The 25106-nt window shown below is 36.6% G+C and overlaps 1 protein-coding gene across 6 annotated transcripts in view; it reads right to left on the minus strand.

Annotated features, from left to right (window-relative positions):
- The window catches only part of BANP (BTG3 associated nuclear protein), a 152533-nt gene that overhangs the window by 120193 nt on the left and 7234 nt on the right, over positions 1-25106 (minus strand). For all 6 annotated transcript variants that reach the window (XM_080410658.1, XM_080410657.1, XM_080410656.1 and 3 more), the window contains 3 exons: positions 17382-17526; positions 15933-16027; positions 14429-14628 (listed from right to left, as the gene is read on the minus strand). In XM_080410658.1, the coding sequence (XP_080266784.1) occupies positions 14429-14628; positions 15933-16027; positions 17382-17451 (365 nt within the window). In that variant the 5' untranslated portion in view covers positions 17452-17526. The remainder of the gene's footprint in view (positions 1-14428; positions 14629-15932; positions 16028-17381; positions 17527-25106) is intronic.

Below are 25106 nucleotides of genomic sequence, written 5' to 3' on the forward strand. Positions count from 1 at the left end.
GAATGATCTGTTAAATTACAGGTGAAAATATTTCTTAAAAAATAAATATTTTCAAGTGTGCATATTTAGCTTCCACCTTTTTTAAAAAAATATAAAAGGATGATCTATATTTTGCATAAGAAAACTGCTGCCAAAGGTACTTTTCAGTATGGAAAACGTGTGAGTCATAGATATGATCATTAGTCTTAACTGTTGGTTTTTCATTGCCAATAACCTGTCAATCACACAGAATGCAGCCAATGAAATAAAAGAACTTTTGGCAATGCCAGGACCACCATCTCCTCCCTCTTCCCAGACAAGGTTTTCATTTAGAAAGAAAATAAAGCAAAAGAAACTAAGTGACATTTCTACCTTTCACAAGGTACAATATCAAAAGCATTCCAAATGGATGAAAATTACTTTTGGAAAAATTCAGACCAAAATTTTCAGACAAGAAGTTATTCTTCTTGTTTTCCTAGACACGCTAATATAGACTAGTTAATGGAATATTTGTAGCAGCGCTCAACCAGTTAAAGAAAAGAAAGAAGAGAGCCCTCTGTTTAGACCATTTCTGAGCCTCCTTTGCACATGAGAACATCTGCAAATAGGTAAATCGGAGCTCAGAGAGCTGGGCTTAGGGACACTGAGCTAGCCGCACCTACACAAACTGCTGTTTCCTCCCTATATAATACTTTGTGGTCACTGCAACGCCCACATAGTGTGTGCTGCTTATCTGGAAGGCAGGGCTCCTGGGGATATCATTCTCATCTTCCTCTAGTGTACATATTAGAAGGAGATGCAGAAAGAGAATAGATCAAGAAGGCAGGAGTCAGAGTTACTGCTGGCAGACTGCTTGTACCAGAGATCTCCAGCCAAACACAGCTTTAAGTCTGGGCAAGTCTGGGAAACAGACCTTGAACTCTAATAGTTTCCAGTTTACTGCTGGGGACAAACATGAAAACTTAAATGTATAGGTCATGCATGTGTGGGGGCTCTGAAGGAATATTACAATTAGCCCTACCATGAAGAAAATCTAAATATTTTTCAAATTATACAGAAAAATACCATTTTAGAAATGTGGTGTTTTCCTTAGCTTTTTTTTCCTTTTTTATCTTTCACCAACACTTGTGTCCATCTGCAAAAGCAGCCACTCTTTGGATCTTTTAATCACTTTTAAGGAAGATAATGTTGAAATGCTCCTTCCTCTTGATGACCACCTGCTTCCTTTGCCTTCTGCACACACAGTTAAGATCCCCTATCCAAACAGGAATGAGAAAACTGACTTACGAGTTTATAGTATAGTATACGTGAACAAAGCCACAAAGCATACACAAAATTACATTGGATTTATGCCCAAAAAAATGAATACAGCTCTTCATCTCCCAGGAGAAAACAAGCTTGCCAACAACCAAACCATTCACCAAGACGAAGACTTGGGGGACACCTGCAGTAGGGTAAGGAGCTGTATACGCACTTGAACAGTTAAAGTTTTAATGTCCCTAAACCATGCATTCGCCTAGTCACAGCCAATTGCCAGAAAAGCAGCAGTGCTATCCATCATTCTCAGTAAGAGTTCAGTCATCAAAAATTATCTTTGCATTCTTTGCATCTGGAACATCACATATGAGCAGACATTATGAAGACAGCACTAATGATTAGGTCCTGTAAAAAGACAAGCCAAAGTACACTAGCCATCACTGCAGAGAGATTCATGGATCTGAAAACTGAGAAAGCTGTAATCAATTTATAATAAAGATAAAGCAAATGCAGAATTTATTAAAACATACTGTTAACAGTTTAAGAACATTTAATATCAAATATTCAGCTCAAATATGTATGAGCCAGACATTTCCCAAGTTACAAAATACATCTATATAGAGTTTATTGTACTCAGCCTTACCTACAGAGAGAGCCTCTGAATTGGCTGACAATCAAAAAAACATCCATTGCTAGCTTTAAGACCGAATTTATCAACCAATGTTAAAAGCTGTTCACATCTGCTGTGGATTATTCCACTCTGATAAAAGCTAAACACACCTGTACAACCAAGTGTAATCATTCATGAATGACAACACCGATTTCCAACTAGTTCTCCAACTAACAAACAGCCAGATAATGCTGCAAGTGACCCAAAGAACCTCCACTTAAAGTCAAACGTATTACTTCAGAAATTTTACAACACTGGCATGGGTACACAAGCAACTTCATACCTTAGCTTTGCTTTAAAAAAATAAAAACAAAACAAAACCCACAAACAGAAAAAGAACCACCACCACAAACAGTTTCTCTTACTTTGAACACAACTGAAATTCCATAAAAATTAAATGCACAGTGAAACAGAGTCTCCAAAGAACCTTTTGGCCTAAGCAGATACACAAAAGCGGCAGAAACCAGTATATCCCAGCCATGTGCAAGCAACACAACTAGGACTGAAAAATACTGTAACAGAAATGGCACTTATTATTAGTCTTCTAATTATGGACAAGAAAAGGACAGGTCATGACTTAAAATAACAGGTCAATGTAAGCCCCTTTAAAGATAAATGTACTCGTAAAAATACAACAGCAAAGATATCTTTTTTTCAGACCGTATAGAAAGAAATTCATGGTTATTACCCTTCTTTGAGCCTTAACTTCCTGAACTAGATAAGCAGTAGTACTGCAGCCTACTGGAGATTGTATTAAACATGAAATGAGAAAGGCTGATCTATAAGGGAAGGACAGTCATTTTCCGTAACAAAATATGTAGGCTTGGCTGATCTTGAACATAGTTACTAGGAATGAAATTAGCCATTGCAGCCTTAGTACTAAAATAGAAATTGCTATACGTTTAGAAAACATTGTATGAAACAAAAGTAAAGAACCTTTATTTATATATATTTATATATATATTTTTATATATATATTATATATAAATTTATATAAATTGAACCCTTTATTATATAATTAGCTACTTAATTAAAGTTTAATTTCTAAATTTTCTTACAAATTCTAATATATAATATCAGCATAAGTCTGACTTATGTGGCACTAGGAGTTTGGGGGTGACAGAAGCAGTGTTATAAACTGGCTTTCAATACACTAGTTACAGCAACGAAAGCCTCAATGGTCTCCAGATAACAAACTGCAAAAAAATACAACACTAGGTTTCTGCAGACAGAACTCAATCAGCTCTTACAGAGCCGGTTCATAAATAATTTCCATTATGTATCTTAGTTTTTCTGGCTTTTTGTAATTACCCAACCAGCTACGTACACTTGCCACCACACACACATTTTTATAGAAAGGCCATGGATGCCATGGATGCTGCTACTCTCAGAGCTGGTACTGAATCTTTAATTTCCATATACCCTGAAGGGATGTTAAAGAAATACCACTCTTCACTTTTTACAAAGAATACAATTTTAGAAGTTATTAGGAGCAGATTTCCTGTCTCATACTCCACCCTTCAATATGGAACAAAGAGATTTAGCTAAAGATATGCAAAAATGTACAGTTCTACAAAAAGGGAAAATTCTGTTTGGAAAGACACTCAGATTCCAAACAGTGTGTTTTTTACGTTTGGAAATGTATCAGTTAAATAGCATCTGCTGCCAAATAAAGCAGATGGAAGACTGGCTCTTTGCCATCTTACCAACCTTGCCGAGACCTTGCTAGATGTTAGGCTGTTTCATCCTTTTGAAGCTCTGAATCCATCTATAGCTCTTTTCCACCTTGCTTAAAGCAAAAGTAGGACTCTCCAAAAACACTGTAGACTATTTGTTTTAAAACTATACTACTATGCATTATTTTCCATAAGTAGCAAGACCAGCTGTTTTAACAACTTATAAAAACAGTATTACTGGTACTTTAATCTGGTGTAAACTGGTATGCAAATTATTTTCGAACACAACTTCAATTTCTGTCCTTTCCAAAGGAAAATGAAAACTTGCCCCCTTTAATATCACAAGTAGATCCGCTGCTTTCTGCTTCATTCATTTTTTCTGTTGTACGCACAGAATGAAACACCCCAACTTACAGGAAAAGTTTCTAGGGAGTGCTCTTCTGGATTTTCAAACTCACAAACATCTTGAGAGACCGTAACATTAAAAATATTTAAACTCTCAAAATGGGAGTCCAAATGAATATATAAGGCTTTTCTGCCCCCTTCTGTTTATTATATGCTTGATATACTATACATTTTAAGAATTATTTATGTAACATACGCTTCCACAATCTAGTGCACTACAAATACATGAAAATTTTTAGTTTCACTAAAATATAATCCTAATAATCATTTTCACCCATTTTAGAACATTCATGAGGTAAACAATGTCCACTTCCATTAAACTATTGAAAAGAATGATGGTGTTTATTTAGGCAAAAGGAAAAGCATGAGCCATATGAAGGCATTTGTCCTGAACCAAATTTCAAGTCTGCACCCATTAGTTATTCCTTGAATGTAAGAGCTGGTTATGCTCACAGAACCATAGAATTAAAGTAAATGTTCTGCCTTCCCCAGAATTCATCTAATATGACCTTACGGGATTTGGCAAGGGGGTAGGTTAACCCACATTTTAATACTACTATAATTGGTTTTAAATGTTCTTAGTCTAATTACACTAGTAAATGTCCCTCTAATCTGTGTATAAAACTCAAAGCCTTTTTGATCCCCGCATACACACCCCTCTCTCATTCTCAGATACCCTTACAATTAAAGGATGTTGATTTCTAAAATGTCTTGGCACAAGGGGCAAGTTCTGTATGCATTCAGTTCTCTTGTTCCCGAGCGTACTGTTGTGAATAGCAGTATATTGCGCCACACGGGACTTCATACAACTGCATTCCTGGGTTTCGTGACATAATTTTCACATAAGGTTTTTCTTTACAAAATAAAAGGATTCACTGAAGTCTCAGATGCAGAACAAAGTTCCTGTGTATTAGCTAAGTGGGAATAAATAAACTGTTTACCCACATGTGGTTCAGAGCAAGCACAAATTACTTCCAATACTTTAAACCTCCTAATTTAATGGATTTCACATTTGTCATGGGCTAATTAACAACAGGAAAACTTACTGTACGATTACCTGGCAAACAGTAAAATACTAAGCCTCGTAACACATCTACAAGACTGAAACTTTTGCCTAAACCTTGAAGGAAGTCTACCTAAGACTTTCTTTTCAGTGTGTACTACTGAAAATCTTAGCTAGCATTATATTTAAGAGTGCAAGATTGTATATTTCTGAAATATTATTTCTAGTGTTTTAAGCCTTACAGGCACATTTTAAACACCGCCACCACAATTAAAGAGATCCAAGCCACATATTTTGCATCCATTTCTCAGACGTAAGTTAACAGCTGCTACCTGCTAGGCTCTCATTTGAATCATTGAGCTACTATAAATGACATTTCATCAGAAACCATTAACTTAAGAAAAGTTGGACTTGGGAAAATGAATCAACACAGTTCAAATCTTGGTCAGTTTGAACACTTTTATAGATTAAGTTCCATCCCATATATGCATGAATTATTGAACTCTCCAAAACACAGATGAAATGTTGGTATTGAATTGTTATTTTAATTCCATAACTGACCTTGCACTCTCAACCTCAACACTATCTGGAAGTTATACATTGTTTCTCAATTTATCAAATCCCAACAACAAATTACTAAACACTTGGCTCCTTAATATCTTAGTGCAACAATAATGGAATGCAAAATTCTAATGAGAGCACTGCTACGCAAGCTTCTTAAATCCAAGATGCCATTTCTCCTTAGTCCTGTGTGAATTTTAACTCCCAATAGCAAAAAAAGTATAAAATCTTCTCAGACTGATGGTTTTAAACAAAATAAATCTTCACTTGCTGATGGTCCATAACAAAAACTCCAGACAGACAACTAACAGGGCAGGCTTAATTTTTAAGTATCTAAATCTCCAGCAAAAATGTCCAAAGCAAGAATTACCATTGTTTGCAGCAAGCACTGCTGCTGTAGATCTTGCAGGATAAAGCAAATAATAATTAAAAAAAATCACCGTCATGAGAGTTCTTAAACTATTTTCAGTATAAAGTTGTATTGATCCTAAGTATAATGAATCACAGAAGTCCACTTAATTCATAGCAGGTACTTACACAAGAAATACATGTTCCAATGCAAGCAAAATAAGAGGTAAAGTAGCATTCTTACTGCTATGCAGGACCAGAATCAATCTCTAGATGTTGAGGCTGACAAGCTATTGTGACAAATTAGGAAACTTTGGAAAACATTGTCGTGTTTTTCTGGGAATCAAAGATGTCAAGTGGCTGGGTTTTTTCATACCACAGCCAAAGAATCTAACTCTGCAGCCCTGGCTAAAGAAAGAGGGGCTGACATCTAATCAAAGAATGCCTCTATTTGATCAGTTCAGTTTCATAAACTGAATTTTTGAAGGCAAGACAAAAATCATAATTTTCAGAGAAGCATGTCTACTACACCTCAAGAAGGTATTTGGGTTTTTCCATTAGTTCACTTATATATTTCAAGCCACGACAATTCTTCACGCTAAAATACTACTCGTCACTTGCTGGCATTGTAAGGTGATAGTAGCTAACCTCCTTCTTTTAAGAAAACCATGCAAAACATGCTTCACACATTCAACTTGAAAGCAAGAGTGAGTGAATGTGTTTATACATGAATGCATGTGTTAAGAAATACCTTTATCACCTGTTTTGCAGCAAGGATTAAAAAAAAATAAAAGGGAGACAGCAGAACAGAAAACAGAGGCCCCTAAAGGCATGAAAAGTAACATTGTGGATCGATCAATAAAATTATGAATGGCAGTTTAAATTCTGACTCCCTTAGTCAAAATTCCACTTTGCCACAATTTTTTTAGCACAGTATCAAAATTTTCCTTCTATTTATGTGCTCTTTAAAAACTTGAGATTCTAAACAAAATTTTTAAATTCGTGAAAACGGGTAAAATCCTCTGGTGTCATGAAGTTTTAACTATGATCTTTACATTTTGTTAATATTGACTTTGTCCCCTAAATGTGAGCGTACCTGAAATGAACATGGTGAAAATAGATCGCAGACAATCATGCCATTTTCCTTCAACCCCTTCCATGCCCAGACATAAACAGAGTGGGCTCGCATGAAAGAGCTATTCACACGAGGACAGCACAATCATCCCCAATTCTTCATGAAACAAACCTGTTAATTTTAAACAGAACCCTTACTGGCTGAAGCTACAGACATGACACTTGAACTGGTAATTTAAAATAAATGTTTGGGCACAGCACCATTGACTGATGACAGAAAGTGGCAGGGAAAGGTTGTAATTTATTGATACCACAGAATCCAATCCAAAACAATGACAGCAGCTCATCTGTGTTTTTGTCGGCCACTCCCAGACTTAAAGGTCTGCACTAAAGACGCTGCTGGATGAGGCCCCAGAAAGGGGCTCTAACATGAGATAAAGGATAAATAAACCTGGCTTGCTCATAGAAAGTGACAAGGATTTCTGAAAACCTGATGAGCTCCAAAGCTTCTCCAAATAAAAACTTTGTAATACATTCGAACACCCCAAATCGCTGACTGTATTTTCAAGACATCATCTGTAACGCTCCGCTCCCTCTCACCCCCAAAATAGTGGCTTAATTTTACATCTTCTACTGAGCTGCCTGCTGAGTTTTCTTGAGGACTGAATTGGCTTCTAGAGAAATATTTTTTCAGATCTAAAGTTCAGTGTATGAGATCAGGTTCACAGCAGGCAGAGTAACGTACCTGTAACTTGAAAATAAACCATATACCATACGTCTTTCAGGACACTATATTCCTCAATACATGCTTTGTTTCAAACTGGCTACTTAATCAGATCTGAAGAGGGTGTATTTCCAGGAAGAGACAGTTAGCTCTTAACTTCAGTTAAAGACAGTAGCAATTCCAAAGGTTTACGGTGTTAATTTATTTATCACTGAATTAAAAAAAAAAAAAAAAAAAAAAAACAACACACCAAAAAAACCAGCCATAAATTAATCTTTGATGGTGGTTTACATCACCTAATGAGTTATAGTATCAACCACAGCAGATGTGGGAAAGAGGTTAACTATATACACCAGAGACTCAACAGCCACTATTTAGCGATAAGGACTGAAGAATTACTATTCTTTCTAAAAGCCTAGATTAGCATAGTCGGATTATTTATTATAAACTATAAAAATCCTTATGATAAAAGTACAACAAAAATGAAAAAGCTATTCAGTACCTGATAACATGAATTTAGGTTGGTCAAGAGGTAACTCACAGGAAAAAAATATTTAAAAAATAAATTCTAGCTATTTGGGGTTTTATAACAATACCTTGATTATATTTCTTTAGGTTGGTTTGTTTGTTTTCCTAAAGGCTTTATGCAGGAGCAACAGTAGTTTTGCTAGATCTAGAGGAACAGTCATCCTACAGTCCTTTCCTCCCCAAATCCTTTACAATTGCTTTACAACTTCACTTAAAATCATCCCAGTTTTCAATTTTGCATTATTTGACTACAAAAACCACTTGTAAACAACGAAACTATCACACACCAGAAACAGAGATCTGGAACTTGGGAAATCCAGAGCCAAAAGGCTTGCCAACTGGCACGCTGCAAACAAAGTGGATGGACAAATCCTGTTCTTCAAAACCTATTACACCCTATTGATTAAACTTCATGGTAAAACAAACATATTAATGATCTACACCTACAAAAATAAAGCAAGTTCATACACCCCATCTGGTACACAACTGCATCAAGCCTTCTCTTTTGCATGTAAAAACTTGCTTTGTATCTTAAGACACACACAAAAAAAAAAAAAAAGAAAAATGCTGTTTTCTAAAACTAGCTGATTGAACCTGCCAACACCCCAATTAGCTGCAGACAAGACAGTCTGAAGCACCTCCAATTTAATAAGCTTATGTCCAGCCCACTAACAAGTCTTGTTCAAGGATGCGTGTTTGCACATTAACGGACTGCATTAAACTGCAATTCCATTTAACTCTCCAGCTCCCATTAAAAATAAAAATACATGCAATTCTCAGGGATCAGTATCCTTAATCAGTTAGCCACAAATGCATATGGTAAAGAATCAGATGTATGTGGTTTCCATTTCATCATAACAAAGGCTCAAGGAGAATGCCTGAACAAAAGAAAAATTCCATTTACCTATGAATCTCCACATTTCATCAGAAGCACTTCTATAATTAAGTACGAAGAAAACAAAAAATTTAAATTTAAATCCTCTCCAAAATGAATACACTTTTTAAAACTGCTCTCAATTACATTTATTTACCCAACATGAATTTCCAAAGTAACAGACCAGCATTGTACAAAGTAGTATTTGCACAAAATAGCTGTAAAAACAAATGATGGAGGGTTCTGCAAAACCAAAACAAATTCCTATGTTATCTGAAGCAATCAACCTTAACCATTTACACTAGGGCTTACCCACTCACAAAAATGATGAATGGAAAGACGTTGACAAAAATAACACTGTTTCTGGACTGAAATCTTTCGGATGAAATATTTACTTCAGAACATGGATAAAAGATTTCAGTTGCACTGTCACACTGTGTGTTCATCAATTTATAAATCTCAAGACCTGGGCACATGCTAAATTTCAGACTTATCATTTGAGGCTGCCATTCTGACAGGCCATCAGGCATTGCACCAGTTCTCATATCCAAGAAACTTTCAGCAGCTACTGGAATTTTTGACCAGCATGGTACCTCATAAAGAAAAGAGGTTAGAGGCTTTTAATAGCCATACTGCCAGGAAATGTTGCAGACAGAGGAAGAGAGTCAATCACTTCCTGGATGGAAAAGCAGGGCTGTACTAATGCTGCACAAAGCTGGACAAAGCTCAGAACACAGGGACAATACACATACTCCCATCACTAATTTATTACCTTATTTTGCTACTGTTCTTGGCTCTTTTCGAGCTCCATATAGTTCAACATAACTCTCTGCAATCTAAGGATTTTTGCCATCCATTCTACTAGTTCTGAAACCTTCTGACAGTCTTTCTTCCAATTAAGAAATTTAAAAATTTCTATTAACATTATGCCTTTGTAGGCAATCCTGACAACTACATATTTTTAAGCAGCAGCCACTAAAGATTGAGAAAATAATTTCTAAAACTCTTATTTTTCTCCCCCCTCAAAGAAAATGAGATTTAACATCATGCTGTTTCTCCAATCCCAACTAATACTTTGCATTCTTACGTCCAAATCTGACTAAAAGAAAGAGGTCAGAGATATTAACACCTGTTAAAATCTGAGGCTGGGGTAAGGACAAGCCCAAATGCTACACCCCACTAACAGGAAAGTCAGAAAGGTCTCATCCCTTACCCCACAGCAGCTAGCTCCAACAGTCACATATGCTACTGTCACGGGAGATTTCAAAATTCCACAGCAGGAGGCATCATGGACCGCACGGAATGTGAGGCTTCTCCAGTGAAAAGGTAGAAGACTTAGGACAAAACCCTATATGAAACCACGCTTGTTTAGTTCTGTTTTTCATGTGGTAATTCATTGAAATACCACAGCTACAAGTCTTTCTGTATTGTTTATGGCCTATTGCTGTTTCCCCCGGAACAGTTTACATCTCGCAAATTCAGAATTACTTACTTTCAAAGGAAATGTTCTCCTGTTAATTTTTGCTGTAGCTTAACTTCTTACTTGGAGATCTAAAAGTTAGCCTATTGTTCTTCTCTATCTCAGCTGTTCCTACAAATTTTTCATTATACAGCACCACATAACCTTTATTTTCTTCATCTGTACTGCAGTTAACTAGTAGATAATGAACAGGGGGGTAAGAGTAAACAATATGAACAAAAGAACTGAGAAAACCCAGCTTTCATAATATCAAGAGCAACAAACAGTACTGTAACTTCTGAATTCAGTATTTCATCGCTTTTCAAGAAACATCAGCAAGCCTTCAGAAATTACATATCTAGGAAAGGATGCTGGAAGATTTCCACGCATGTAATTCCTCATGTATTTAATAAAGAGACAGAAAGCTGCATTTCTGTCCTCGGACCTAATAACACCGGGTGGTTCTTGATAAAAACTTCTGCTTCATTTCCCTAATAAGAATTTTTAAGACATGGAAACATCAGTTTGGCACACAAAAAAGGCATAAGTTATCCCAAAAAATCAACATTAAGTTTACTAGAAAAGACAACTGATCACTGAACATAAATCTGACAGCCATTACAAAGCAAGGCACCTGCCGCCCTAATGCAGCTACATGGACAGATTATACTTTATCGCTCCATCTCATAAGCAGCCAGTGTACAGTGCTATACACAGCGCATCATAGTCAAGGCAGGCCATAGTGCGTAGCTGTGAATTCACTTGGCACACTGCAACTACACAGTTCCACCCAAGATGACACAGAAAAAAGTTCCTCTGTTCAAGTCATCCTTGTTTTCATCACACGATGACTTAAGCATATTTCAAACGACAAGTTTTAGGAAATTAATTTTAAAAGCACAGATACCACAAAGCAATCAAACTGGTTTTTATAACGCATGGTTCATACACTTTACTGTGTGCACTGCTGTAAAACAGATTTTGATTAAGTAAAATTTGCAACAACTTAATGCACGTAACTAAATTGCCAGAAACACCATAAACAAAATTCACTATAGAGTGGAAGAGAAAAGACCACACAGTTATTTATCAAGGAAAAAAAAAAAAAAAAAAGTCTGCTTTACTGGCAGCACAGCACCATCTGGTTGACACGCTTTTGCTAACTACATTTTCAATAGTGGCAAACCTGGTATATTACTGTAGCAGTAGAAAGAGGAGAAAGAAGTTCAAGAATATCATTCAGATGTAGAATCTGAAAATCACTGTCCAAAATACTAACTCTTGTTGGCAGCTCTCCATTGCCATCTGCAAGGTAAGGGGAACAGGGAACTATACAGAGTTGATACAACAGAACAGTCCCTGCAGGCTTTAATTGGAAATAATCAACAAGCCTTGAAGGTTTTTATGAATGAAACAGGGAATTCAATGAAACATTCTAGCTCTGTGAAACTGACACGCTACTAACGCCAAGTTAAACACATACACCCCAAACTGTTTTCTTTTGAGCCATATAGGCCACAGACTGCTACAGGAACAAAAAGTCCTCAGTGTGTTATTGGCAAGATGCATTCGATAATGTGCAACTTCATACTAACGTTAACAAGTATTCGGGGCAGAGGATCTTACAGTCTTCCAGACTGATATCTAAATTATGTTCAGACTGTTTGAGAAGCCATCATCATAAATTTATACACCCAAAACAAAAGATTAAACACCAAACTCACCATTAACACACAGGAGAGATTACTGATGGCTACAGAAATTTAAAAAAACAAACAAAAAAATCCCACACCTCAGGTCTGACAAATCCCCTAAGAAACTCAAAATAGTACAGTTTACAGAGAAAAGCACTCACTGATCACGAACTAATAGATTCCTAAAGGGGCCATAATATTTCTGGAAGTGTTTTTGAAGCCTTTTGTGTGCAAACCACAGTAAGAAGTTCAGCTTATGCACAAGAACTTGAAGATCTCTAATACAACGACAGAAAAATTAACAACAGATTTAAAGAAGCTTCCTTGAGAAGTAATTGTTGATAATGGGTATTAAGTGAAAACATTGGTATAATGTTCTTGTTACTTGCTCTATGATCCAAACAGTTATTCCCTGTACTTTATTTATTTTGATATAGAATTTATCCATAATTGACCTTTACAGTGCATGACTGGGAAGCCTTCAACAGCATAGGTAAATGTAGATACAGCACCTATTTTAAAGAAAAATTAACTGGAAAAAGGGAAAAGGAGGTTGTCCAACAGTCACAATGCTCATCACAGGCACAAGAACAAAGACCACTAAGGGAATTCTGAACTGGGGCCCAAATATTGTATTTGGACATCTAAACATGAATACTGTTTTGGAAAAGTTTGAGTACATCAACTGTTCCTAACTGGACAGGTGACTTGTTACAACAAAAGGAGCAGAAAGTACCCAAATTTACACTGAACATAAAAAGGACATTTTAACTTTTAAAACAGATAAAAAACCACATTGGGTTCTGTATAATTTTAGATTTTTAAACACAAGTAAGGTATCTTTTAGAAAGGTTACACTACATTCATCAGAAGTGATCATACTCCATGAACGTTTGTAAAGTAACAGTCTGCATTATGCAACAGGTACAGCTATGTGAGCAGAGTGTATTCCTCTTACACAAAAATCTCAAACTCTGAACCCTTTTCGCAGTAAGGTTATGCTCCATCCTGTTTTGTAAATGCATGAACTGAAAGATACCATAATGAAATGCCATTACAACCTTGAGATAATTTTTTAACGTAAAATACCTGTTATAAAAATAGCAATACTGAAAGAAAAGAAAGAAAAATACAGCAGGGACCAAGTAGTGATCCAGTAGAAAAAGGGTAATGTTTATGGAGGGTTGGGGTTTTTTTCTTCCTTACCTCACATGGATAAGACCCACAACATAAAGCAAGGTACTGATTTTTTTCTATAGACCTCTAGAGTAGTGCAACTGAAACACTGCACTGAGTATAACACACCAAAAGATATACTCAAAATAATTTTCAGATATTGACAAAATTCAGGGGGAGTGATGAAAGACTGGCAAATTATTAGTTAAGTTAGCAAAGTTTGACTAGAATGCTATGGCATATGGAAGTTGTCTATACACCTTTGTAATGGAGAATAAAGCGTAATTATGTAGAGAAGCATTAAGGGTTTTTTAGCTATAAAAATATGAATGAGGAGGAAAAAGTTGTTAGAAGAGTCTCTTGATAAGCATACTTCTCTGGCTGGCTTCATGTCCAGGGTAAAATGACATGTACGTCAAGATTTAGATATTTTAAACCATATTAGGCAACTCATACATAAAAGGTACTGCAGGTAAAACTTGCTCTTTCATCAAAGTGGATTAGATTTATTTAACAGATTTTCCACCTCTGGCTCCTAACCCCAAAATAAGCACAGATATTATTCTAGCAAGAGTCTTTAGAAAACAAGCACATAAACCAAATACCATTGTATTTCTAGTGAATAAAAGAAAAATGAGAAGCAATTAGAATGATTATGAACTCATTAACTCAAAACAGGCACATGAATAAAAGCCAGGCAAGTCTAAAAAACCTGTCTAAAATAGCTGATGAGACTTTTCCAGAGGATGGATGAATCAGTCCGGTTTAAGTCAAAATGAAATGTGGAAATAGTTGCAAACTGTCCATGGACCAGTGTCTCATTTTAAGTAACATCATGAAACTGGTACAAAAATTACCTTCAAGATAAATTAACTCTACATTCATAAACAGCATGCCAAGCTCTTGACAGCTATACAGAAAGCTGGAGAGCTTGATGCCAAAGAAATGGATCTACTTTGTTTTAAAAAGCACATTGACGAGTAATCTGTTCTTTTCTTACCATCGTACTTTATTGCACGTCTGTGTAGCGCCAAGAGGAGAACCTGCCACCATGGGGACTTGGATGGGGCTATGCTGTTTGTTCATGACAAGATCCAACTTCTCTTCCAATGATTTACAGGTAGCCTCTAGTGCCAGCAACTTTGCCTCAATGCTATCCAACCGCAGGCATATTGTCTGATTAATGGAATACAGGAATGACTAGAAAGGGGAGAATGCAAAAGAAACCGATTTTAAAGACTTAGACATTTATCTTCAGCAACATACACGTAAGGAAGCTCCAGATAAATGTGACTGGAAAACAATTCTAAAGGAACTAACAGTGTGCCTAGTGACAAAATTCAGCCACGTACAAAACTGATGACATCCAGGAGCATTTTAGCATTCTCAGATTCTTCCAGATCTTTATTTAGAAGCCAAAAGCATCTGAGCCAAACACATTTTCACCTAAGCACTTTGTTAGTATGATTTCATACACCACAAAATCATTTAAAATGACATGCCAAAGCTTTTCATTTGATACACATAAAAACAAAAGGATTATAAATCTATGAACACATCCTCCTGGATAAAGTTAAATAAGGTTTTTTTTCCTGCCCAAACAAATAAATTCAGATGATTACAGTGGAAATTATATCAACACAAATAACCTCAGAGACAATTAATGCCACTCACTTACATTTTCCCCTGAGCAGCGAATCAAGAAAAGCAAATAAATAAAATCTGTTTTCCTAAGCAATTTCATTCAAAAGAAAGCATATTCTACTTGGTTTCTCTTGGGAAAAATAGGCCATTAAAGGGTAATGTTGCTTTGTCCTTTGCAAACAGCAACTGTGCCATCTTGTGGCCCTCCATCACAAGCCACACACCTCATCAAGCTGGTTTACAGTGCTGCTCCCCCGCTGCTCTTTCAGTACAGAACTACAGTTTATATGGCCATTTCAAAAATATAGAATTAGACACTACGTAACGTGTGTGGCAATAAAATACTACCCATATACTTATGCTCCAAGAGAAAAAAAAAAACACACCACCTAAAGCACACTGGTAAGAACAGTGGGGGAAGTTCTGCAAGTACAGAAAAGCCTGAGCTACTGAGCCTGAACCAAATATGGTTTAACTATTAGGAGAATGTTGTTTTAAAATAATAATTTCAAATATGCTGAAAGAATCTAAAAATTCTAATATAATCACATGCTCAAGTTTATCTTGTAGGCCAACTTTATTCACTTTTCAAAAAATGTACCAATAGTGATGTTTGAGTCACTGGAATTAATTCTGATGACGTTTTATACTGCATATAAATTTTTTGTTACTGATTTTACATTGAAAAATTAGGCAATCATTATGCACAAAAATGAAGAAACATTTACAAGAAGGTTATGAATAATTCCAGCATTACATATAAACAGTTTGTTTTACATTCTTCTCTTTTAATGTATTTCACTAAGAAAGCTAACTTCATTGGTGTTACAGATAAAAAGAGAAAAAGGCATTATCATAACCTTAATAGAGGGATCTTGGCAGTTAATTTCTATACGCTGACGTTTCAGAGCAGGCTCTACATCATCATCTGTTACTTCATGATTCTCCAACACAACTGCAAAGAAAAATAAACATTGCCATAGTTTATAACACAAGAGGACAAGGCTCAAATGGAAGATACATTAAATGGATAAAACAAACAAATGTAAAAGGCATTTAATTAACATACCGTATGTATTCATTTACACTTGGGTTTTCTCTTGAACATATGGCAATGGTTTACTGCTTCTCAAAAAAACATTTATCCAAACCTAAAACTGTTTCAAATGCACTGAAGATTTAACTCTGAAGCGTTACCTTGGTTATTTTTTATAAGGAACTTACCACGACATAGCAGAGTTGCCACATTGGCTGTTCTGCTTTGACAGACACTACAGGTTTCTCAACCCTCATGTTTACATAAAACAATAAAAAGAATTAGTAAGTTCCAAAATAGATACTTACATATGCAGGCCTATAGGTTCTAACAGCCTTTCATCTAAAGATAAACATTTTGAAGAAAACATTAACAAAAAAGAATTTAGAATTGGAATTTAGAACTGGAAGACCTGGCTGATAAAAATCCAGAGGTAGAGCCCTGAACAGCTTCCCGGTCACAGCATCACCTTGGACCAGGTTCAAGTTCCTTTACCCAACTGAGCAAAGGAAGACTTGTGTAAGGTTGACCATACCACAGCTGACAATCTTGAACACCAAGCTACTAGGACAGGCAGGTCCCCGCTTCTCCTCCAGCTCTTTGGGAACATTTCTGAAGCAACTTTTCCATTTTGCATCATAGTTTTTTTGATATGTGTTTCTATTTTCCGTAACTGTAGTTACTGTTCTTGCAGTCACTTACGTGTAATGGCAGCGTAAGATCAACGTCTAGAGCCGATCTCAACAGGCTTTCACTTAGTAGGTCAAGTTCTAAGCAAGAGGTGTCACAATATTTGCTTTCAGAATTGTTTTTCAATTTTATTGTAATTGCTGTATGTACAAAGAATGTTAATAATGTATGAGAGTAACTATTTTACAAGCGAATATCCATTCATAATAGATGGATGATAGTTTTCACTTGAAGGAAAGCCTAAAACATGTGTTTGGTCTGGAGAAAAGATTGCAGGAGGCCGTATTTCTTTCAAAGTTTTTGGGACTAGTCCATCCCTGCTCAAAAAAAGCCCCAGGCAATAAAGCCTTTAAAAGAAAAGTAAAATAAAATAATAAATAAAAAAAACCACTGATCTAAAAGGTATTGAAGTTATACAAGTTAAGCTATTGAAAACCCTGTATGTAGTCTTAAGAAGCACCTCAAAAAAATCTGCAGCACTGCTTTATATTTTTTAAGGAAAGCTCAACAGTGATTTCCACCTTGTTAACTGGCAATATTATAAATGATCTTTCTCATGCCATCGCTACAATCTCTACTGTACCTGGGTTATCTGGAGTCAAGTCCTCAACAGCAATCTGAACAACATCTGCCAAATCCTGTTCTGACATCATTCAGGACCAGGCAGCAATATCCAGTCAAACACCACTGCAGGTCCACAAGTAAGGAATTTTACAAGTCATGCAATCCTGAAAAACAGCAGCAAGAAGAGTGTTAATACAGACATACTTGATATGTCAGTATTGCCTTGATTTCTTCACTCTTCCTCTATAAAAGCAGATGCAGTTCCCAACAGGAGCAACCAAACTACAAAGTGATCATTCAGTGGTATCAACTGCTACTTTATTCACTAGCCTCATCAAAGAGCAAAGGACAGAACTACCTGCATCACCTCTATGAGTAAATCTTTCTACACTAGGACTGAGACAGGACCTCAAGCTTTCCTTGCTGATCCACCTTTCTGCATTTTCCAAAAGGATCAAGAGAACGTTTAGCTTCAGAGATCTGACAGCTCATCAGTACGAAATACAAAATAATTTTTTTTCTTTAAAATCGATATTATTTTTTTTTAGAAGTTTTAAGAGCATACAAGACCATTGATAAATTGCAGGGGTTTAATTTACAAACTATTACTTCGGTCTTGGAAGTGATCAGACTTTAGTGCAGACCTAAAGGTTCTAACAGCCTTTCATCTGAAGGTAAACATTTTGAAGAAAACATTAACAAAAAAGAACTAGATTTAGAACTGGCTGGTAAAAATATAGTCTTGAGATTGCAAAAGCATATGAAGCTCCCAAGCTATGTTAGATTTGCAATTACTGCATTCTGTACAGACCTACGTCCACACAGGATCCTTACATGTATGAATCTTAACAGGCCTCTAAAATCTTCATAAACTTTCAGTGAGGACAGGGAACTTCCTTGCAGACAATTGTAACTAGACTTAGAGTAAAACTTGACTTTTTGTTACTTGGCTATTGAACTTGCCTGGTTTTTCTACAGCTCAGCTCTAATTAAACCATTTTCAGAATATGGTCCTGATTTTAAAGCCAAAATATTTCTCAGCCCTGCTCCCTTGGAATTCTCTGTCAAGGTTATTTATTAGTGTTTTAAGAGAAATCTTCAGCCTGTAAAATTGAATTAAAAACACTGGAACCATTCATATCTGTGCTTTCCCACAGTTTACAAAGGGATAGACACTGAATACTGAGGGATCGGCCCATTTTTTTCCTTTTTAACCTGAAGCAAAAAACACTTCGGAGGTAATTTGAGGTTTACCAATGGAAATGGTAATTCATCCCTTAATGCTGACAATCAATCAAAGCCAACTATGCATACAGATTTTCCTATTTTCCTCTTTCCCTCTTCCACTCGAGTGCAAGAAAGCCATGAAGCCAGACAGGTGGAGTACAGATTTTTGAAGAGAGCAACACAACCTACAGAAGAATTTTGAGACTGGCCCGAGCAACCGCTGCACACTGCGAAAGCCCATCTCAGGAGGAGGACTCCCCACACATCAGAATTGTTTACTCAAAATACCAGCACTGCCAATACTGAGTCATTTGAAATTCTGATCATGGTGAAAAACTGTTGGGACAGCACAGACTGTGGCAGCACGCCCAAAAAAACTGGCAATACATTAGTGCATATGGATGCCATTTTGGCAAATTGTATTTGCCATTTCTGAGAAATCCTGGTAACCAGCCAGGCTTAACATAATAAAACAGCTGTGCTACAGTTACTGTTTCATAATGTTACATACTGCTAGTAATATTAAGAACCCTGCCCTTAACTTGAAGGAAGACATCCACCACTCCAAACACTAAAAAAGGACAAACTAGAACAAAACCCAACTTTTAAAACTGTCTATTTACACAAATCAAGATTTCCCTGATACTTCACGTTGCATTTAAACCAGTTATAGCTACAAATACATCAATATTTTATAAAACATTCCAAAGGATTTGCAATGCTTTTGTTTAAATCCACTTTAATACTTCATGTGATGCACATATTTAGCCTTCCAAAATTCATTATAGAAAAAAATCACTGAAATTCAACCTTTCTTCAACACAAACAAAAAATAATTTCACATTTCTGACATCTGCTCTCCAGCTCTCATGGGTCATAGTCTGAAAGTATTCAATCTCACATCAGAAAACTACCACCGGAATATTCTGTCACGGAGCCTTAAAACACAGGCATAACCACCAAACTATGACTGGTAGAACAGCTACTACACATACACAGCAATGTATCTTCATAACGTTAGTATTTATTTCCATTTAAACAAATTTTATTACAATTTCAGTGTTAAGACACAGCTTATAGGCAATTAGCCAATATCCTGATGGAACACATTTTTGCCTTCTCAACAGGCAGAACAAAATACACTTCTGCTGTCACCAGACACAGCGAGCTCCTGTATCAAAACATAAGGGGAAAACAAACAAATTTGTTATTAACACTAGACATGTGGATTAGGAAACCAACGCCCACTGGGTACTGCAACCAACAACTCTAATAACATGGCCATCTTCCACATTCAGAATTTCAACTTATAATAGAAAATTTTAGCAGTGGTCTAACTTTCCTTTCAGAACCAAGACTAAAAGCCCGATAAAAATTAACAGCATTAGATTAGTTTATCAGCTTTAAAAAGCCTCAGTAAACAAATTCAGAATAACTTTGCCAATACAGTTACCACATACTCTACTCAGTGAAGTATTTACCACCATTTCCTCCTGTAAAACACTACTTTGCCTGAAGTTTGCTATATGTTCCCAAGCATCTTTTGTTTTCTTTTTTTTTTTTTCTCCTTTCTTTCTTCTGGCTGAAACCCTAGTCCTCATTAAATCTAAATTACATATATGTACACTGGCATTAAGCCGCCAATGCTGAAATATTACCTGGAGCAAACATTTAGCTATAAGAAAGAAATACTAACAGAAAGCCAGGAAGCTGAGGATAAACTACAACAGGGACACGAGATATGCCCACTTCTCCCCCAAGCAGCATATGGAAGTTGGATCAACAGAGCAGTATTTTATAGCCAATTTGCTATTATCTGAGGGAGGGGTATGGGAAGACAGCTGATAACCAGACAATGGAAAATATCTCATTAACACATACACTACAGGAGGCCTTGGCCAGCCAAACTCAAACTGACTCCAGCTGAGCTTTTAGGTGGATCTACACTGCACTCATCACTTCGCCTGGAGGGCTTTTTTGGGGGGTTGGAAGAGACTGCTTCAAGTCCTACCCAACGCCAAAACTGAAAAACAGCTTATGGTGTGTATCAGAGTGATGTGATTTTCTCCCACCTCCATTACCGCTTCAGCCCCGGGTGCCTTCAGTTCTCAGTTACCTCAGATGCTTCTAAACCCTTCAGACCTCTTGCAGCACGTAGCTGACGGATCAGCTCTTTTACTGTCCACTCTTTCCCCAGCCCAGGCACTACTGTGGTAAACCTGGCCTAATAAAGCCACCAGAAGCCCACTCCTGTTGTATAAAGCAGCACAAACTAAAAATTGTCTCATGCTTTAATCACAGTGAATAATGGAAATAATCACACATAGCAAACATACTGCATTAGCCCCTTATTACCTCCCAAAGGTAACATCTTTTTTCAAAATTTGAGAAAACAGCCCTAAGATTTCAAGACACAACAAGCATCAATATGGAGAAACAGAACTAAATCTTCTAAAAATATATAGCCTATTTCATTACTCATCAAAATTTTAAAAATATCAATTTCCCTGTTTATGTATTGAGTTGAAAGTGAATACAAACACTCCTCCCTGTTCTTGGCATTTCATATTCAGAATCAAAGCCAAAAAGGGGAGCAAAGTGCCTAGAGCATCCCTATAGCCACTTGCAAGGAGGTGGTTCTGGTACTGGAACACTCAGAAAAAGTGATCAGAGACAGCTAAATGTATAAATTTAAAGCAGATTAGATAAAGTGCACTAAATGTCTCTGCCAATACTCTTACTCAGAATTGATACACTTACCACAGAATCAAAGTAGCCTTTGTTTAATTTAGGAAATTAGTATTTGTAAGCAACTAAATTAAATTCACCTGAACTCTAGATTAGCTTTTCCACACACATGTTTAATGCAATTAATTAATCTATTTTAAAACATTAATTCAGAATAATTCTTCTGAGCAGTCCCTTGTAAACAAACCTATTTACTGAAATATCTGATGGCTTCACAAAGTCACAGGGCATCATTCCAAAGTGTATAATCAAAAACATCCAATGCCTTGTTAACATATAAAAACATGCACAAAAATTCTTCTCTCTCATACTAATTAGGGAGGGTAAACAATATATTTTTTTAAAAAAATTTTCCAGAGCTCTAGTCTACTTAGGGTGTTTAAGTGAACTTCTCTTACTCTGGCAGCTAATCACTATTTCTCAGTGCTATACACTGATGAAGGAAAAAAACATCTCGTAAACTTCAGCTTGCACTATGACAAAAATTTAGTCCCAATTGTGTGAAAAAGCTGAAGAATGCCATTTTACTTTGCCCAACCCAAAAGCCCCAAATCTTTAAGGTCACTTCCAACCCAAACCATTCTATGAGTCTATGAAATGTTTTTCCTCTTCGTTCTTCCTTTAAATCAATTAAGGCCAATTTTCAAATATGTAATTTCTGTTACAAATATATTTTCTCCTCTATACAACCACTGTTAGCCAATCAGCCCATTTTTCTGAGCCTAATATCTACCATGACTGGGACAAACAAAGGTCCTTGTCTTGCAAAGAGCTACAATTTGCCAACACTTTAAAAAAAGTCTTCCAAAACAGCAAACCAGCTGGGCTGCAAGGGCAAGCCTAATGATAAGAATGTATTTGATGCATGCAAGGGCATTAATCCTCTATGAGGACAACTTTGTGCAGAAGTAAAATGACCTTATGCTGTAAAGGGATTACAGTACATAGACCACGCACCCTCCGAAAGCGAAGATCCACAGAGGGTGTAACACTCATTAACTTTACCGCTTTAGTTAAGTCAGTTCAACTTCCCAGAGTTCCTGTCCCTTCAGGGAACGAGCTCAGAAGGAGCACTGGGCTTTCAGTCTCTGTGCAAAGAATAATCCACACCAAGAATGCCTTTGTGCAGCTCAGTTAAATCCACTCGGGAAGCAAATTACACAAAACCAGCAAAAAGGCACTCCAAGTACAAAACAAAATTTTTCACAGCATAATCTTAAAAGAATAACCTGCACACTCAGGTTACAGCCCTGGCTGACCTGGCAACGGATCTGCATCAACAAGTCTGCTGTGTCTTCCCAGGAAAGATCTCTGCGTGGTCCCATGGAACAAACTGGGAAACGCTCATGTAATTCAATACATGAAGTTATTAATGGGTACTACAAGGTTCAGAACCTGACAATGCCCTTTTAGTCTTGCTCTGTGACTTGCAACATTTTTGTAATCCCAAAGTCTGGCTTTCTCTCTAAGATAAAGTCACTTCAGTTGGCAGCTGGAGCAGAGCCTTCCTACACTAATTAATAATTCCCCAACCAACCACATCTGTGCAAATGTTAACACAGTGTAACAAGTGAGGAGTAACATAACCAAAAGCAACAATTTAATAGCATGTAGGCTTAAATGCACTGTAAATACAAGAGCTACCAGCCTCCCTTATGCTCCAACTCTCTGGAGCTGCAGTCTATCAGTATATGAAGTTGAAAACCATTTTCAAGGGGAGGAACTGAGGGGAGGAAGAGATCAGAATTTACACTTTAATAGTACTAAAAACAAAAGGAGAATATTCTAATCTTTCTTTGCATCTGTTTAGCTGTCATCCTTACTCTCAATCCACCTTAAAAGGCAAGTAAAAACATTGTGTTTTAAATAAACGTCATAGTAAAACTACATATGCATTTCAGTTTAACAATTTTAGAAATTAGTGTAATAATACACAGGCATCTTTGGTTCAGCCAAAGATCAGAAAAAAAAAAAAAGTCTATCCTCCCAAAACATGACAGAAACATTCTTTATCTGTGGGAGCACAGACATCAGCCATAACGTTCTGGAGATAGATACATAAAATAAATATCACTCACAGAGATGCTATGCTGATGGACTCCAGTACAAGTTAAAATACAGACAGCAACAGAAAAAAGGTAACAGCTGGTCCAAGAATAAACGAACTTGGAATTTCTTTGGAGTACAAGATCTTGCAGGGAGGCAGAAATTCTCAAATACTGCTATGAAAGCTCACATTGTTATTATTATTGTTTTGCTTCTAAAAGTATTTCCTCCCCCCTTTTCTTTTTTTCTTCATTCCACCTGATACAAACCATTATTTTGCCTGGATGTCTTTTTCTAACTTTTCTAATACAGTGCCATTGGCCACAATCCTAACACAACGTACAACAAACTGAAACAGAAATACCACTGTCCTGCTTTCCAGTGTGCTCACACCAGCTTCACACGTTCTGGCACACAGAATGACAGCGCTGAGCCTGTGGCCACACACACCAACTCAAGCACAAACTCACTCTGTGAACCCTGTATAAACACTTTCTGCCGCCATGTGCCAACACCCACACTGCCACATCCTTGATGCAACAACTCCCAAGCAAGCTAGGAAGGATGTGTTAACACCTATTACAAGTACACTTTCAGGTGCTTAGACCTGCAGAAAAGTCTGAATTTAATTTTACAGACATATAATCCCATTGAACTCAATGAAACTACCCATATGAACCGGGTATATATAAGTGTTCGCAGATTTAGTGCCTTAAAGCAGAGGTCAGTTTTCTGGTATATTTCATGGTATAATTATTCAGGACAGGTATAATTATTCAGGACACATTCATTAATGCTAGGCACAGTTTGTATGGCTGAAAACCAGCAAACACGAAACAAGCACTGCCCAGACAGCAAATGCAGTATGCAGAACCAGATGTAGTCATGTTGTTTTATTGTTTTCATCCACTAGATGGAGAATCTTTATTGGTAACAGCTCAAAAAAAACCCTGCAAGTACTTAAATTCAAAGAACAAACTTCCAGAATTAGCTTCACATTATTTTACATAAAAGTGTCTCCCAGCCTCAAGGAACTTCTACCCCTGACTAGAATTATTTTTTTTTAGATAGGTAGTCTAGATGTCCTCTGAACTTTGGGTAACTGTACCTTCATTTGAAGTTAGAATTTACTACTCGTTTTTTTTGTTTGTTTTGTTTTGTTTTTAACCTCAATCTATTTTTGTGGTATTTCATGTCGACTTCAAGGATTTCAAACCACTGCCTAACACAATCAGAATTATCTGAGGCAGATCTAAGGCATTTACAAAAACTATCACAGTGCTAGAACTATTTTCCTTTTGTGCCTCAATAAACTCCAAAACATCCTGCTGATGTTGGGAAAGGATGTCTTTTTGGTGAGAGCATCAGCATGACTTGAATGCTTGCAAAGCATACTGCAATTAACGAAGGCAGCTCCACAATATCAGATTCAAAGCAGACCTTAAAACGTCACACCTAACCCACCGTGCCCATGGCTTTACAGAGGTGGTTGTACCCTTGGGCCTTTCTACACCAGGAACAACTATCCTGAGAGTAAGTTTGGTCCTGTGAATTTCCTACTCTGGTGTACTTTCATATCTACCTAGCAAACTGACATTCCTGCTTAAAATGTAAAATCAAAAGCAAAAACTACACTCATGCTATTTCTAGTTGAAACAAACAAATAAGAAAAATAATGGAACAGAACTACAGCTACACCCCGATTCATAGTCATGTTGTCCAC

This window comes from Falco punctatus, assembly GCF_963210335.1.
Source record: "Falco punctatus genome assembly, chromosome: 14".
Taxonomy (NCBI): domain Eukaryota; kingdom Metazoa; phylum Chordata; class Aves; order Falconiformes; family Falconidae; genus Falco; species Falco punctatus.